The sequence below is a fragment of the Aulonocara stuartgranti genome (genome assembly GCF_965226115.1).
Source record: "Aulonocara stuartgranti genome assembly, chromosome: 7".
Classification (NCBI taxonomy): Eukaryota; Metazoa; Chordata; class Actinopteri; order Cichliformes; family Cichlidae; genus Aulonocara; species Aulonocara stuartgranti.
This window is the reverse complement of record NC_138945.1, coordinates 27,735,960-27,753,981: the sequence shown is the minus strand read 5'-3', so window position 1 is coordinate 27,753,981 and position 18,022 is coordinate 27,735,960. Positions and strand designations below refer to the sequence as shown.

Genomic DNA, 18,022 nt, shown 5'->3' with positions numbered 1-18,022 from the left:
GCCTTCAGTTATTTGCATATTTAAAGGAGCCAGTCTGTCCAATCCAGTTTCCATCTTTTCCTCATTCCCAGCCTCACAGGGCGTCATGTCATGGCTGGAAACCAGTTCACTGCAAGAGTAAATGTGCCTACAGTAAAGATGAGAACAGACAGCAAGCACGTGTTGCTAAGCAACAGCGTGGAGCAGTGCGTACATCCCACTTTCACCTCTCCTTCCTGTCTTTCTGTCCTGTCCTCTGTCCCATGTGTCTCTTTCATTCTGTCCTCCCCTCCGTACTCTTTGCTCTTTCCCAGCTAAACCGAGAACTAGTACTACATAATACATTGAGTGCCTGGTGCTGATGTAACCTCACTAAAACCTAATTTAATTTGAGCCCTCTCTCAGGGATTTAGAGGAGGTGAAAAGAGCAAATAGGATGCAAGGTAGGACTGGGACCAGGAACATGACAGTGTAGATTTTAATCCTAGAGAAAAGTTCCAAACCTTAAAATGCTATAGGTAGACATGGATGAAACAGAGTGGAGTCGAGGGTATAGTCTGAGTTTTTAACAAGGTGTTGATTCTGAGGCATAAAGGTCTACTTCTGTATTGTTTGTTTGTAGAAGTGGCTACTTCCAAATAAAGTCTGACTACTTGGAAGTCAGACTTTCTTGTAATGTTTTAAGTTGTCTTGAGCAATAGTTCTCAAGGTTTTATGAAGGTCTTTCAAAGTTTCTGTTTGGACATAGGAGGCTTTTTCTCTCATTTACAGCCCACTTCTTGTACTTGACCAGTGTTAGGGGTTTTTGTCTTTGTTTGTTAAGCCACTTAACACTGACTTATGAATCATTCAAGCATAAAAAGGGACCTATCTCAAGGGATGAACCAGTGATATGGCTACAGATAACAAACATTTTAGCAAAAAAATGATTTCTCTTGTTACAGACCCCCTTTCTTTCTTCCCATTTCTTTATCTAAATCTGTGAGAAATGCCAAAGATAACAGTTTGGCTGTAAAGAAGCCTTTCTGAACAAAGGGAAGCAGGGAGAAAAGGCTGAGGCATGCAAAATTACATAAGAACACACAGAGTCATGAATCCAGATTTTACAGTTTTTTCTGATGGCTTGAGCACATTTTTTGTAACTACTGGCTATTTTTGCAAAACTCTACACACAAATAAGAAAACCTGTCACCCAATCAGCAAAACATTGTAGTTTTCTTGTAAAAGCGAATAACCCTTGCTTAACTCTCCACACCTTTGTAAAAATTGTATTTTTGTATCCAACAGTTAACACAAGCCATCATATTAATAAGCACACAATGCACCAACTACACACTGATGGTATGAATAAAAAACACATCTGGCTTTTGCTTTCTCTGTGCACAAGGTAGGCTATGTCAGTTTGAGCTCATACTTTTGTCATAGATCCGTAAGCATAGAGGGATCCAAACTTCAAGTACTGGTGTTTACAGTTTTTTCTGATTGCTTAAGCACATTTTTTGTAACTATTGGCTAATTTTGCAAAACTCTTCACACAAATAAGAAAACCTGTCACCCAATAATCAAAACATTGTAGTTCTCTTGCAAAAGCAAACACAGCTAGACTAACTCTTCACACCTTCGTAAAAATGGTGTTTCCGTATCAAACAGTACACACAAGCCATCATCTACTAAGCACACAATGCGCCAACTGCACACTGATGGTATGAATACAAAACACATCTGGCTTTTGCTTTCTCTGTGCACAAGGTAGGCTATGTCAGTTTGAGCTCATACTTCTGTCATAGATCCATAAGCATAGAGGGATCCAAACTTCAAGTACTGGTGTTTATTCAAACACATCAAAACAAACACAAGTGTTTATTTCCAAGTATAGGATTATTTGCAATCGCCATAATGACTATATGGGTTACTTGGTCTGCAGTGAACATGCTTCCTCTGCCCCCAGCATCTGGTCATCTAGCAATTCTGTAAAGTAACAATTTCAGTATTTCTACATCAATGGTATTGGTGTGTTTCTCATTGGCATATGGCAGTGCTACAAATCTTTGTGCGAAGTGACTGTACTAACCGATTCTCATTTCAAGATGTCCTTATGGTACTTGCTACAGTGTAGCGGCTCGAGTTAGGCTGGACCCGTTGGCCAGCTACCCTCAGGGTCATTCCACGGTTGATTACATGGTCCACTATTGTAGCTCTGATGTCATCAGCAATTCTATTTCTTACTCTTCCTACCCTTCCTCTCCCCCCTCCTCATCTTCCTCTCCCCCCTCCTCGTCTTCCTCTTGCTCCTCCTTGTCCTTGTCGTCCTCTTCATCCTACTTCTTCACCTCCACGTCCTCTTCCTCGGCCTCCTCTACTTCTCACTCTTTCTGCTCCCTCCATTGTACTCCGCACACACACCTTACCTGTATTATAGTGCTTAGGCTGATTGCAAAGTGAACTAATTATCTAAAAAAGTTTTCACATGTGAAAGTGTGCCAGACAGTTAGCAAAATAGTGTAAATAATGGCCTTAAATGTGTATAATAATAATGGATTGGATTTATATAGCGCTTTTCAAGGCACCCAAAGCGCTTTACAATGCCATTATTCATTCACTCTCGCATTCACACACTGGTGGAGGCAAGCTACAGTTGTAGCCACAGCTGCCCTGGGACAGACTGACAGAAGCGAGGCTGCCATATCGCGCCATCGGCCCCTCTGGCCAACATTAGTAGGCGGTAGGGTAAAGTGTCTTGCCCAAGGACACAACGACCAGGACAGAGAGCCCAGGGATCGAACCGGCGACCTTCTGGTTACAGATATGCTTCCCAACCCCCTGAGCCACGGTTGTATAGTATAGCTTAGCTTTGCTAGGAGTGCGTTGATCATTTGGAAATTGAGTGTAAAGCAGTGAGTTGTGTTTATAGTTCTGCAAAAAGAGTGCTGTGCAGTGGATTGTAGCTACAGGTTTGCAAAGTGTGTGTTACAAAATGGCAAACTGAGTGCAAAGCAGTGTTTGTGCTTTTAGTTTTGCAAACTCAGTGAGTGGTTTTGCTATAAGTATTAATAGTTTTAGAAATTGTGCTATAAGAATCACAGTTAGGGTTTAAGCATTCAGTAAAAACTGTAAATCTAAGGTTTGAATCATCATTGATATGTGCAGAGGACGTCAGGAGAGAACTACAACAGTGAGTGTCTATCTGTAACATATGGCGGATGCTCTACCATGGTTTGGGACTGCTTTTCAGCTTGGAGATCTTGTTAAAATTGATGGAATTATTGATATAGGAAAGTACCATCAAATTTTGATCCATCATGTAATATCTGTCTTGAAAGCATCTCATTGTTAATGGCTTCATTTTTCAGCGTTACAGTATTCCCAAACACATACCTAATGCAGTAAAAGCATACCTGGATATAAAAACATACAGAACACTATGAGTGATGGATGGGCCTCCTGAGAGCGCAGACCTCAGCATTATTGAAGCATCTCGACAGATAAAGGAGCAAAAACAAACTAAAACAACCAACTTAACACAAAAACAAACAAAAAACACCCAAAGAACAACTTTAAATGAAGTTCAAGAAGCAGGAGGAACTATATAATCTTATGACTGCTTGAAGATATCACAGGAAAGCTCTCCTAAGAGAGTTCAGACTGTCTTGAAGAATAATCAGAATCAGAATACTTTATTAATCCCGAAGGAAATTATAGGTTACAGGATGCAGCACTCTAATGGCGGATGCGCACTTACAAAGGAACCTAAATACTGAATATTGACTTTCAAGCTCATTAGAATGGTACAAACTCTGTTTTTGCCTTATATAATGCATTTCCATGTGAGTTTCCACACACCTTTCAATAAATTGCTGCACATATTTCCCATTTTCCTACAACATTATAAAGAAATGTGGGGTGGCTCAGTACTTTTACACAGTGTTGTATGTTTCAGCAAAAACTCTTCATTTCTGGAAACATGTACGTATCAAGTGAGAAAAGCAGACATCATTATCTAACATCAAGATTATCTAAGATTATTTAGCAAATTACAGAAGACAACTTCTGAACTCAAAATATGAGCCTCACTTCACCTGCGAGGTCAGGTGAAGTGGACGATGTATGATGTAATGCCGTGCATGCCCCTCCAACACATCCCTCCTTTTTTCGCGTGCGTGACGTTGATGTTTGGTCAATTGAACACATCCTTTGGATGACAGACGTAGTAAGAGAGAAAGGTACTGACACCAGTAGAAAGGTGGAGGTGGGGGGTGTTTGGCAGCGATGGTGAGAGGGTGCAGGAACTGTTTGGGTGCCAGGAAGGTGGCACTGTTTTTGGTCTCGCTGTTAAGGTGATAATCCAGGCCAGCCACGGGTGTGTGTGGACTAGGCAAGCTGTTGAAGCTGCAGCACGCACACAGATGCACTAAGACCCCGACACACACACACACACACACACACACACACACACACACACACACACACACACACACACGTGGGTTACGCACAGTGACGTGTCGCCTGCGCCTCCGCTGCCGGTCCGTGGTGTGACGGGAAGAAAAGAGAGACAATTCGGGACAAAAAAGATACTGCGTTTGCAGTAGGGACAGTGTTATTACCGTGGGTCTCTTTGCAAAACCACTGCACGCTAGCATCACTGTGCAAACCTCTCTAAAATAAATAAATAAATAAATGAACAAATAAATAAGTAACTGTATTAAAAATATAAACGGTTCTTCCTCAAAGGAGCAGTGGGCGAATTGTTTCTCTGAAAATCTTGGCTGGATTTCTTCCTTTGCTTCGTCCTTTCTTTCTTTGTTTTTGATCATATGTATCCACCTCAGGCATCAGGCAGCACGGATGCAAGTGTTTCACTTCCTCACCAGATGGCGACATGACAATAAATTTAAATTCCCCCTAGTCAAAAAAAAAAGATTACCTTCGGGGTATCCTGGCAGCTCGGTTGGCTGAGCACACGCCACTTAACCACAGTGCCCTTGGTTCAAGTCCAGCCACCACATGCTGCCTCCCTAATCTATTCTACTGTGTCCCTTTAGCGGGAGTCATCAAACAAAGCAGCAATCCACAGACGTCCCAGAAAATGTGATTCTTATTAAGCAGACTCTTGAAAGCACACAGCATTTGTCTGCGTGCTGATAAAGTTGGTAGCTATTAATTGCTGGAAAATGGGAGTGAAGCTTAACTGTGAGGGGTATAAAGAAGTAAAAAGCCCGTATTACATAATCATATGCTGTAATATCTTAATAGCTACCCACATTATCTGCTTTGGTTAATAAACAGTTCCCCCAGCCTCCAGTTGTTCATTAGTTTTAAATGGATAATGCACTCACTGTGCGTCCATCACCGCTGTTGTCACCGGTATTGTGCAGAAATTAAGCTCCCTGTATTTTTAGGTTTCTGCTGCTTGCCTTCATAGCCTTTAATGAATGTTATTTTGCTATTTTTATTTCCCAGAAATGTGTTCTTGTGCTGTACCATATTGAACATTTTGGCATAGATTACATACCAAGTAAATGCTGGGCCAATATTGTTGATACCGATACTTTTATCTGATAAAGGAAGCTTATGTAGAGTAGAGAGCAGTGCCTCAGTGTTTATGAGATTAATCATCATCAATTGAGAAATTCTTAACACATTTTAATAACCACTAAATCAGTGAGATTTTCAGTTTCCAAAATACTTAGTTAACACAATACACACCTTTCAGCTTTTCATTATTTAACACAAATCAGTGGCCATCATACTAAACGTGGAGGATAGAAAGAAAGTATCTATCCTGTCACACTAATATCGACCCAATACCAATACCAGTGTTGGTATCAATGCAATAAATATTTGCGTCATTCACCTGCCTACCTTTTTTAGTGCGCTGCTCCTTGGCACTTCATCAGAAAATTATGAACACGGCTCTGTGAAATATGTCATGGAAGTTAAGTATAGCAGTCAGTAAGCTCTACAAATCCCTTTGTAGCAGTTACCTGCTTTACAGACTTGCCTTTGAGCAGTACACACACTACAGCACTCCACAGCTGTGACCTTTACCGATTGCAAACACAAAAAAGGAATATATCCCTTAGATGGAAGTAAAAAACAAACAAAACAAAATTAAAAAGACTCTTGACGGAACATATAAAATCTGAAGTGAAAGTATCTTACATTGTGGGTCACTGAAATCAACAAAGACACACACAACAGCAATATAAACCAACCACACTGCACACAGGTAAGAACCTTGGCCAGTGCATTAAATCAGACTGGAGGCATACACTTCCTCTGAGAGTGGAGTATTGCTGTATTCCCAAAGGTTGTCACGCAGGCGGAGACTGCATGAGTGGAAGTAAAACAGACTGGTTTTATGGGGAACAGGCAGATTTTACTACTTCAGAGCAACTTATGAGATGCTGTGGCAGATTTATACAAACACGAGTAAATTATTATTACTATTTATGTAAAATCATTGAGATATTAAATACAAAAGAAAATTCTCAGATGGTAAAAATCTTATGTATACTGCTGCAAGGTCTTCTCGCTGATTGTTTCTGAGACTGTATTGCGTCTGAATTTTCTCAACTAATTAATTCATCTCATCCCTCTGCCCTCAGTCTGCCGATTTATATGGTATTAATATTGGTAATATTTTCTGTTGTCTTATGGTTATCCATAGCTTGTGCAGAATATTGGATGTACAGCACTGTGCAAAAATCTTGAGCCACCCCTCAGGAGCTGGATTTTCTTGTAATTTTTATTTGTGCTCTTGACCAACAGTTCTCCAGGCCTTTTAAAGATCTGTTAAAGTTTTACTTTGGACATTGGTGGCCTAAATCAAGAGATCAAGGTGAATTGTTAGCTACACCTATACCTTTTACCTAGTCACACATCTGAGTCACTCCTAGTCACCCAGGAGTGACTCAGATGTGTTTTATGGAAAAACATTTTTCCTTTTGCTCATTCTCTCTGAATTAAAGGCAGAGAATGGATAAAATACCAGCTTAGCATCTGGACTTTTTATAATCTTCCTTTAATTGCGCCTTTTCTGGCTCACACTTAGAAGCAAATGCTGTTGGTATTTCCTGTGACCCCAGTGTGCATGAGTGTGCCATTATTCTAAACTCTGACGTAACTGCTGTCAGAGCAGCTTTGCCAGCTTTCTCAGTACAAGGATGACGACTCCTGTGTGGACGGCACAATTGGGCCCTGCCAGACAGGGACTGGTTAGAGTGCTTAGATGCACCAAACTCTGTTAAATTAGGAGTCTGATTGTATGGTATCATGTCTCCCTTGGATGTCTTAACTGCCTGTGATTAGAGTTTATGTGTTTGCTCCAGAGTCCAGTCACCCAGATGCTAAAATGTCCAAAATATTTTAAATGAAGCTGAGAAAATATTTTCATTTTGTTGTCAAGTCACTAAAGAGGTTACCTGCCTTTAGCCATATATATTTTTTAGCATGTTAAATCTGGAAACCAGTGGTTCTGTGGTAAATGACTCACAAAATCAGCTCTCATAGGGACGTCAATATGGCCTAATATCTTGCTCTGAACAGCCTGACAGAATGTGTTAGTCTGTCTGTCTGTTTGGAAAACCAACAGCACTGGTTGGCAGGTCCATCTCTCTGTCTGTTCTTGGAAAGATCACCATATTACACTGGTGGATATATGTGTAGGCTCGACTGCTTAGCGGGTCTGGTGTATTAACAGGTGGATCTGGCTGTCTTTCTGTCTACTTGGCACTTCCATCGTACTGGCTTCAGAAGCTTACGCTCTGTGGGTAAACTGTCATCTTGTCTGCAACTTTGTTTTTTCATATGTGCTTTGTGGAGTGTGATGGTTTGGCTTTCCATCAAGGGGATCTGGTTATTGTTTGTATGTGTGCGAGTGTGTGAATTGTTTTGTGTGCCAAAATACCAACTGTTCTGGTAACAAGCAAATTGATATATTAGAATAATATAAACTGAAGTGAGAGCCATCTGTTGGTTGGTCTGTCAGAGATTGGTAAAAAGAAATAATGCTTGATGAGAACAGTGGGCTGACAATTTGACCACAGCTTTAAAGTTCCTTGAGATGGGTTTAGTAACTTAAAAAAAAATTAGATGAAAAGCTAGTATAGGGAGGGAAAAGACAAAAGAGAACAGACTTCAAAGTAATGCAGGCAAAAGCTTTCCTTTGTTTGAGGTACTAATGTGGTAATACTTGTGTGTCTGGGCAGGCTAAGTGTGCTTTTTCAGGAGGCAAATATGAAAGACTAATGCTTTTTTGGGCATTTCAGATTATACTTCTCTAACATTTTCCTGTAATACTTAAAGTAAGCAGAGTGTAGCACAGCACCAAATCTTTCTTTAGCCTTACGTACAGGGGAATGTTCTGTATATATATCAGAGCAAAATGCATCCTTCTATCTTCGGGGTTGTGTTTAATTCCAGGAGGCACAAATACATTTTTACTGTATCTTAAATCAGATTTTCTCTCACTTCAGCAAAAAAGCTGCCTAATACCTCTGCTATCTACAGTCCCTCTGGTAGCTCCAGCGTGATTGGAAACTTTGAAAAAAGACAGACAGCATAGCAGTTCTATTCCAAAACACGACAGCTATGAATGGAAAAGTGCCACCAAACTGCTCCGATGGATGTCTTTCATGAAAGAAGACTAACTCAGCAGCACAAGGGATGCTTCCAGCCTGCCTGTTGCAGATATGCACTACATTTCCACTGAGAATTTAAGCAAGTGAAATTTTGGATTTTAAAGGCTTTTTTATGCCATCAAGAAAATGTTAAAAAAAATACACTGATGTGCAGACTGAGCTGCAGCAGCTTCATTATCAGACCCACTAATCCCTTTCCTGTCACTGACCATATGGGACTGAAGCAGTAGACTGTTGTAAGAAACACTGTCAATATGGCTTCTCTTTACTGTATATTAATCATGCGAATTGGTTGGTTAAGTAACTTGAATAAAGTGCCAGATGATTTTATGCAGATAATGGTTGCCTTACGTTTCCTGTTAGGTCACCATGAGGTTGCCAGGTTTTGTAGTGAAATATCTCTAGTAAATGTGGCACTGATATCCACATTAATAATATAATGTGATTGTGTGTTTAAATATTATTACAAGGGTGATGACTCCTGTGTGGACAACAGATTGTTTTATACACACTGGAGGATTTCATGACAAAACTTGTCCGCTGCACATCTTCCATGAGATCCACCTGAATTTCACTTTTAAGGTTTTGGGTAATTGCCATTAGACGATAATAGACAGACACTTTCATGTTTCCCTGTGGATAATATGTTTGCTAATATGCACAGGGTCACATTTGATTTAGTTTTTTGGTTTAGGACAGAGGTATCAAACATAAATCCAGGGGGCCAGAATTAGCCTGGCAAAGACTCCAATCGGGACCACTGGATGGCTCTGGAAAATGTGAAATGTGAAGGAGTGCATAGATTTCTAAACTTTTTATAGCTTTTCCCATCGATAAATACTACAGCAAAGTAATTATGTAACAGATAAACAATTAAATGACAGAAAGTTCCTGTTTTTCACTATCTAATATATATATATATATATATATATATATATATATATATATATATATATATATATATATATATATATATATATATAAAAACACCCAGCACGCCCCTGCGGGCGGTTTTATCCTTCAAGCTTGGGTCCTCTACCAGAGGCCTGGGAGCTTGAGGGTCCTGTGCAGTATCTTAGCTGTTCCCAGGACTGCGCTCTTCTGGACAGAGATCTCCGGTGTTATTCCCGGGATCTGCTGGAGCCACTCGCCTAGCTTGGGAGTCACCGCACCTAGTGCTCCGATTACCACGGGGACCACCGTTACCTTCACCCTCCACATCCTCTCGAGCTCTTCTCTGAGCCCTTGGTATTTCTCCAGCTTCTCGTGTTCCTTCTTCCTGATATTGCTGTCATTCGGAACCGCTACATCGATCACTACGGCTGTCTTCTTCTGTTTGTCTACCACCACTATGTCCGGTTGGTTAGCCACCACCATTTTGTTCGTCTGTATCTGGACAAATATATATGTATACATATATATATATATATATATATATATATATATATATATATATATATATATATAGCAGTGATCAGTGAGATGCTTGGCTACAAGTTGAACAAGTTGAACAGCCACAAGGGGCAGTACCCTCCATGGAGAAGGAGGCTAGAGGGCAAGATCAAAGTAGCACGGAGGGAGGTTAGCCAACTAACGGAGTTGCAGAAAGGTGCGACAAATAAGGTGCCTAAGAAATACAGCAAACTGTCCATACCTGAGGCCTTGGAAACTGCCAAGCAAAGACTCACAGCCTTGGCCAGCCGCTTGAGGAGGTACACCAGAGAGATAGAAGGCAGGAGAATAAACCAGCTGTTCTCCACAGAACCAGCAAAGGTGTACTCTCAGTGGCAAGGGAACAATAAGAGAACAGCACCACCAAGGCTGGAGACGGAGCAATACTGGAAGAGCATATGGGAGAAGGATGCAACCCATAACGGCAATGCTCAGTGGCTAGAGGATCTGAGGGCAGACCACAGCGACCTCCCTGAACAGGGTCCAGTAACCATCACAGTGGCAGATATCCAAGAAAGGGTCTCCAGTATGAAGAGTTGGACAGCACCAGGGCCCGACATGGTTCACGCCTACTGGCTGAAGAAGCTGACTGCACTCCACGAGCGTCTGGCAGCACAAATGAACCAGCTGCTAGTTAACGAAAGACACCCGGAATGGCTAACTGAAGGCCGGACGGTCCTGATCCCCAAGGACCCCAAGAAGGGACCGGTCCCCTCCAACTACCGACCAATAACCTGCCTCAGTACTACATGGAAGCTCCTGTCAGGCATCATATCGGCTAAGATGAACAGGCACATGGGTCAATACATGAGCGGGACACAGAAAGGAATTGGCAAGAATACCAGAGGTGCAAAACACCAGCTACTGGTAGACAGAACAATCAGCCGAGACTGCAAGACCAGACTGACCAACCTGTGTACTGCCTGGATTGATTACAAGAAGGCCTATGACTCAATGCCCCACAGCTGGATACTGGAATGCCTAGAATTGTACAAGATCAATGGGACCCTAAGAGCCTTCATCAGGAACTCAATGGGGATGTGGCGTACAACACTAGAGGCCAACTCCAAGCCCATAGCACAAGTTACCATCAAGTGCGGGATCTACCAAGGAGATGCTCTGTCCCCACTGCTGTTCTGCATAGGCCTGAACCCCCTCAGTGAGATCATTAACAAGACTGGCTACGGATACCGACTACGGAACGGAGCAGTTGTCAGCCACCTCCTGTACATGGATGACATCAAGCTGTATGCCAAGAGTGAACGAGACATCGATTCACTGATCCACACTACCAGGCTATACAGCAATGACATTGGAATGTCGTTCGGACTGGAGAAGTGTAGTCGGATGGTAACAAAGAGAGGGAAGGTAGTCAGAACTGAGGGGATTGAACTACCAGAAGGCAACATTGCAGACATAGAGGACAGTTACAAGTACCTGGGGATCCCGCAGGCAAATGGGAACCATGAAGAGGCTGCTAGAAAGGCTGCAACCACCAAGTACCTGCAGAGGGTCAGGCAAGTCCTGAGGAGTCAGCTGAATGGTAAGAACAAGATCCGGGCCATCAACACATACGCCCTGCCCGTGATCAGGTACCCTGCTGGGGTAATAAGCTGGCCAAAGGAGGAGATAGAAGCCACTGACATAAAGACAAGAAAGCTCCTGACCATGCATGGAGGGTTTCACCCCAAGTCCAGCACCCTGAGGCTGTACGCTAAGCGGAAGGAAGGGGGCCGGGGACTGGTGAGTGTCAGCACCACAGTCCAGGATGAGACAAGGAACATCCAAGAATACATTGGGAAGATGGCCCCAACTGACCGAGTGCTCAGTGAATACCTCAGGCAGCAGAAACCCAAGAAAGAGGAGGGAGACGAGGAACCATCATGGAAGGACAGGCCCCTGCACGGTATGTACCACCGGCAGATAGAGGAGGTGGCTGATATCCAGAAATCCTACCAGTGGCTGGACAAAGCTGGACTGAAAGACAGCACAGAGGCACTAATCATGGCAGCACAAGAACAAGCTCTGAGTACAAGATCCATAGAGGCTGGGGTCTATCACACCAGGCAAGACCCCAGGTGCAGGCTGTGTAAAGATGCCCCAGAGACTATCCAGCACATAACAGCAGGGTGCAAGATGCTAGCAGGCAAGGCATACATGGAACGCCATAACCAAGTGGCCGGCATAGTGTACAGGAACATCTGTGCCGAGTATAACCTAGAAGTCCCGAGGTCAAAATGGGAGATGCCCCCAAGGGTGGTGGAGAATGACCGAGCTAAGATCCTGTGGGACTTCCAGATACAGACGGACAAAATGGTGGTGGCTAACCAACCGGACATAGTGGTGGTAGACAAACAGAAGAAGACAGCCGTAGTGATCGATGTAGCGGTTCCCAATGACAGCAATATCAGGAAGAAGGAACACGAGAAGCTGGAGAAATACCAAGGGCTCAGAGAAGAGCTCGAGAGGATGTGGAGGGTGAAGGTAACGGTGGTCCCCGTGGTAATCGGAGCACTAGGTGCGGTGACTCCCAAGCTAGGCGAGTGGCTCCAGCAGATCCCGGGAAAAACATCGGAGATCTCTGTCCAGAAGAGCGCAGTCCTGGGAACAGCTAAGATACTGCGCAGGACCCTCAAGCTCCCAGGCCTCTGGTAGAGGACCCGAGCTTGAAGGATAAACCGCCCGCAGGGGCGTGCTGGGTGTTTTATATATATATATATATATATATATATATATATATATATATATATATATATATATATATATATATATATATATATATGCGCGAGAGGAACTGACCTGAAAAATAGGATCATGGCCAAGCTTGAAACCTGGATCCCCCGTAGCCGGTTACCAAGATTACGGGAAGTACCTTCAGAAGGTCTGCTAGATGATGTTAATGCAGCACTACGGACGATACCTACAACCACGATTACCGACGCTAACAAGCTGATCTACAATACAGCAGCAGTGATCAGTGAGATACTTGGCTACAAGTTGAACAGCCACAAGGGCAGTACCCTCCATGGAGAAGGAGGCTAGAAGGCAAGATCAAAGTAGCACGGAGGGAGGTTAGCCAACTATCGGAGTTGCAGAAAGGTGCGGCAAAGAAGGTGCATAAGAAATACAGCAAACTGTCCATACCTGAGGCCTTGGAAACTGCCAAGCAAAGACTCACAGCCTTGGCCATCCGCTTGAGGAGGTACACCAGAGAGATAGAAGGCAGGAGAATAAACCAGCTGTTCTCCACAGAACCAGCAAAGGTGTACTCTCAGTGGCAAGGGAACAATAAGAGATAAGCATCACCAAGGCTGGAGACGGAGCAATACTGGAAGAGCATATGGGAGAAGGACACAACCCATAACGGCAATGCTTAGTGGCTAGTGGATCTGAGAGCAGACCATAGCGACCTCCCTGAACAGGGTCCAGTAACCATCACAGTGGCAGATATCCAAGAAAGGGTCTCCAGTATGAAGAGTTGGACAGCACCAGGGCCCGACATGGTTCACGCCTACTGGCTAAAGAAGCTGACTGCACTCCACGAGCGTCTGGCAGCACAAATGAACCAGCTGCTAGTTAACGAGAGACACCCGGAATGGCTAACCGAAGGTCGAACGGTCCTGATCCCCAAGGACCCCAAGAAGGGACCGGTCCCATCCAACTACCGACCAATAACCTGCCTCAGTACTACATGGAAGCTCCTGTCAGGCATCATATCGGCTAAGATGAACAAGCACATGGGTCAATACATGAGTGGGGCACAGAAAGGGATTGGCAAGAATACCAGAGGTGCAAAACACCAGCTACTGGTAGACAGAACAATCAGCCGAGACTGCAAGACCAGACTGACCAACCTGTGTACTGCCTGGATTGATTACAAGAAGGCCTATGACTCAATGCCCCACAGCTGGATACTGGAATGCCTAGAATTGTACAAGATCAATGGGACCCTAAGAGCCTTCATCGGGAACTCAATGGGGATGTGGCGTACAACACTAGAGGCCAACTCCAAGCCCATCGCACAAGTCACCATCAAGTGCGGGATCTACCAAGGAGATGCTCTGTCCCCACTGCTGTTCTGCATAGGCCTGAACCCCCTCAGTGAGATCATTAACAAGACTGGCTACGGATACCGACTACGGAATGGAGCAGTTGTCAGCCACCTCCTGTACATGGATGACATCAAGCTGTATGCCAGGAGTGAACGAGACATCGATTCACTGATCCACACTACCAGGCTATACAGCAATGACATTGGAATGTCGTTCGGACTGGAGAAGTGTAGTCGGATGGTAACAAAGAGAGGGAAGGCAGTCAGAACTGAGGGGATTGAACTACCAGAAGGCAACATTGCAGACATAGAGGACAGTTACAAGTACCTGGGGATCCCGCAGGAAAATGGGAACCATGAAGAGGCCGCTAGAAAAGCTGCAACCACCAAGTACCTGCAGAGGGTCAGGCAAGTCCTGAGGAGTCAGCTGAACGGTAAGAACAAGATCCGGGCCATCAACACCTATGCCCTGCCCGTGATCAGGTACCCTGCTGGGGTAATAGGCTGGCCAAAGGAGGAGATAGAAGCCACTGACATCAAGACAAGAAAGCTCCTTACCATACATGCAGGGTTTCACCCCAAGTCCAGCACCCTGAGGCTGTACGCTAAGCGGAAGGAAGGGGGCCGGGGACTGGTGAGTGTCAGCACCACAGTCCAGGATGAGACAAGGAACATCCAAGAATACATTGGGAAGATGGCCCCAACTGACCGAGTGCTCAGTGAATACCTCAGGCAGCAGAAACCCAAGAAAGAGGAGGGAGACGAGGAACCATCATGGAAGGACAGGGCCCTGCACGGTATGTACCACCGGCAGATAGAGGAGGTGGCTGATATCCAGAAATCCTACCAGTGGCTGGACAAAGCTGGACTGAAAGACAGCACAGAGGCACTAATCATGGCAGCACAAGAACAAACTCTGAGTACAAGATCCATAGAGGCTGGGGTCTATCACACCAGGCAAGACCCCAGGTGCAGGCTGTGTAAAGATGCCCCAGAGACAATCCAGCACATAACAGCAGGGTGCAAGATGCTAGCAGGCAAGGCATACATGGAACGCCATAACCAAGTGGCCGGCATAGTGTACAGGAACATCTGTGCCGAGTATAACCTGGAAGTCCCGAGGTCAAAATGGGAGATGCCCCCAAGGGTGGTGGAGAATGACCGAGCTAAGATCCTGTGGGACTTCCAGATACAGACGGACAAAATGGTGGTGGCTAACCAACCGGACATAGTGGTGGTAGACAAACAGAAGAAGACGGCCGTAGTGATCGATGTAGCGGTTCCGAATGACAGCAATATCAGGAAGAAGGAACACGAGAAGCTGGAGAAATACCAAGGGCTCAGAGAAGAGCTCGAGAGGATGTGGAGGGTGAAGGTAACGGTGGTCCCCGTGGTAATCGGAGCACTAGGTGCGGTGACTCCCAAGCTAGGCGAGTGGCTCCAGCAGATCCCGGGAAAAACATCGGAGATCTCTGTCCAGAAGAGCGCAGTCCTGGGAACAGCTAAGATACTGCGCAGGACCCTCAAGCTCCCAGGCCTCTGGTAGAGGACCCGAGCTTGAAGGATAAACTGCCCGCAGGGGCGTGCTGGGTGTTTTTATATATATGTATATGTATATATATAGGTTGTTGGTGTCATGGAATACACATTTATCCTAACAACCAGTGGTGCCTGGGGCTGACCAACTGGTCCCAGTCTGCCTGAGGCTTTAAACCTCTAAACCTGCATGGCATCATATGAACATGATCACTTGTAACATCTTAGCAGCAGGATAATGTTGGTCTTGAAGGACTGCTTCACAGAAGTGTTAGCCTGGCTCTACCAGCACTATTACAGATACTACTAAAATGATATTGTATTTAATAATACAGGAATGTTCAACACTGGTTATTCTTATCTTTATTATTTGTCTTGCAGTCCAGATATGATGTTTCATCTCAGCAAGCTACAGGCCACTCCACTGTCTACCACGCAAGCCGCTTTCGACTGCTGGAGGAGAGAAACCGAGCTCTAAAGCTTGAAGTAACCACACTTCGCCAGGAGAAACAGCTGTATAAGAAAGTGGTATGCTTGCTACTTTATGAACCCCAGTTATGTCATTTTCCACAGACATAATTTTTGACACATAATTTCTACATTTGTCTGTCTCTTCTGACAGCGAACGCAGTCATATTTCAAATGATATATATTCTTTTGGCTTGGATATACCAGATGAAATATTACTAAAGGAGCACAGTAGGCTAGCATAATTCAGTGCAAAACAGATAGGCGGGTGGTTGGGTGTGTGTTGTAGATGCGAGTGCCAGTTTGCACTCTGCCTTCATGCATGTATTTGTGTAGTGAAGTCAAGTTAGTGAAGTTGTCTTTTGGAGGCCTCCACCAGGTGGTCCCAGATGGCAAGGTGTTTGAGCTGTTGTCTTGGCAACATGCCCATTAGCAGGAGCGCTGACACACTGACAGAGGGGAACTGACAGAGCGTAGTGGCTGCTGCTGCTATGAGCGGCAATCGTTTGAAATCAGTTCGAGAGTGAAATCTGCAAGCTCCGTTCCTCCTTTGCAGCCTTTTAATTTGTTTTATTTGAATGTGTTTTTCAAGTTAAAATAATAACATCAATTACATAATTTCATATTTGAAAATTTGCCACAACCTGCTGTTAAAGGTTGTGGCCACGATCGAATTGAGACATCTTCTGACAGTTCCTTCCAGACAAAAATTATTAAAGCTAGATACTGTACAAATGACAAAATAACCAAACTTTCTGTCTCCCATCAGTCTTTCTTCCACTGAGAAGTAACGTTATATGTAAAACTTTCTGATAAACTGCTCTCTCTATGTAAACAGAAAACCGTCAAAGCAAAACTTGTCTTTTATTTTTTTTCCCTCCCTAACATTCAAAGTAACCACAACATAAAGCAGTAATGTTGTGTAATTTTGTGTGTGCGTGCTATTTTTAAATACGGGAGATACTGTTAGGAGGCAATCCAGCTGGGTGCCTGACAATCTTTTTGGTGTTGCTGCTGATAGCTTCACTCACACAGTCAGCACTGCACCATGGTCATTCATGCAAAGACAGACTCAGCTATGGATCAAAGAGAAGCTCAGTAATGAGAAAGGGTTCATTTTAGACATTTCCTTAAGCAGATGCACTGTGGCCTTTGTCGGGGCATTAAACGAAACCAAAAAGAGCCTATTTTTGGATAGCCCTTCCATCACTTGTCTTGTTGAGAATGCTGAAAACAGTATGAACAAAGGACTTAATCTGTAACATAATAAAATATAGAGAAACATAACTTAGTATTTGTCCTAATTTGCAGAATGTTTGATTTGCCGGCAACAGAACGCTTACACAAACAAACCCGGGATGGTGAGTGAAGCAATGTTACTTGACAAATAGCAAATCAATAACAGAATAATGTGTACAATGTGCAAAAAAAGGTAAACACATATGGGACAAATGGAAAGCATTTCAACTGCTCTTCCACTTTGTCACAGTCAAAAGATGCCTAATAACAAATTCCAATAAAACACACTTTGATGTAAGATGAGAAGAAATATGGTAGTACACCAGAACTGTTTCCTGGATTTTGAGGTCTGGCATCACACAGTTGCTGGAAATTTCTCAGCTGTGCATTCATGGCAAGAATCTACTCTTCCAACACATCCCAAAGGTGCTCTATTGTACTGAGATCTAAAGACTTTGGAGGTCATTGAGTACAGTGAACTCACTGTAATGTTCAACCAACCAGTTTGAGATCATGTAAGCTTTGTGACATGGTGTGTTATCCCACTGGTAGTAGCCAAGATTGGTATACTGTGGTCACAATGGGATGGGCCATTGATACAAGGCAGGATGGATCCATGCTTTCATGTTATTTACCCTATATTTTTACCCTACCATTG

The 18,022-nt window shown here is 43.8% G+C and overlaps 1 protein-coding gene across 14 annotated transcripts in view; it reads left to right on the top strand.

The window, feature by feature from the left end:
- rimbp2a (RIMS binding protein 2a) overlaps window positions 1-18,022 on the top strand; it is an 87,985-nt gene that overhangs the window by 15,005 nt on the left and 54,958 nt on the right. For all 14 annotated transcript variants that reach the window (XM_082542402.1, XM_082542403.1, XM_082542399.1 and 11 more), the window contains one exon: window positions 16,039-16,185. In XM_082542402.1, the coding sequence (XP_082398528.1) occupies window positions 16,039-16,185 (147 nt within the window). The remainder of the gene's footprint in view (window positions 1-16,038; window positions 16,186-18,022) is intronic.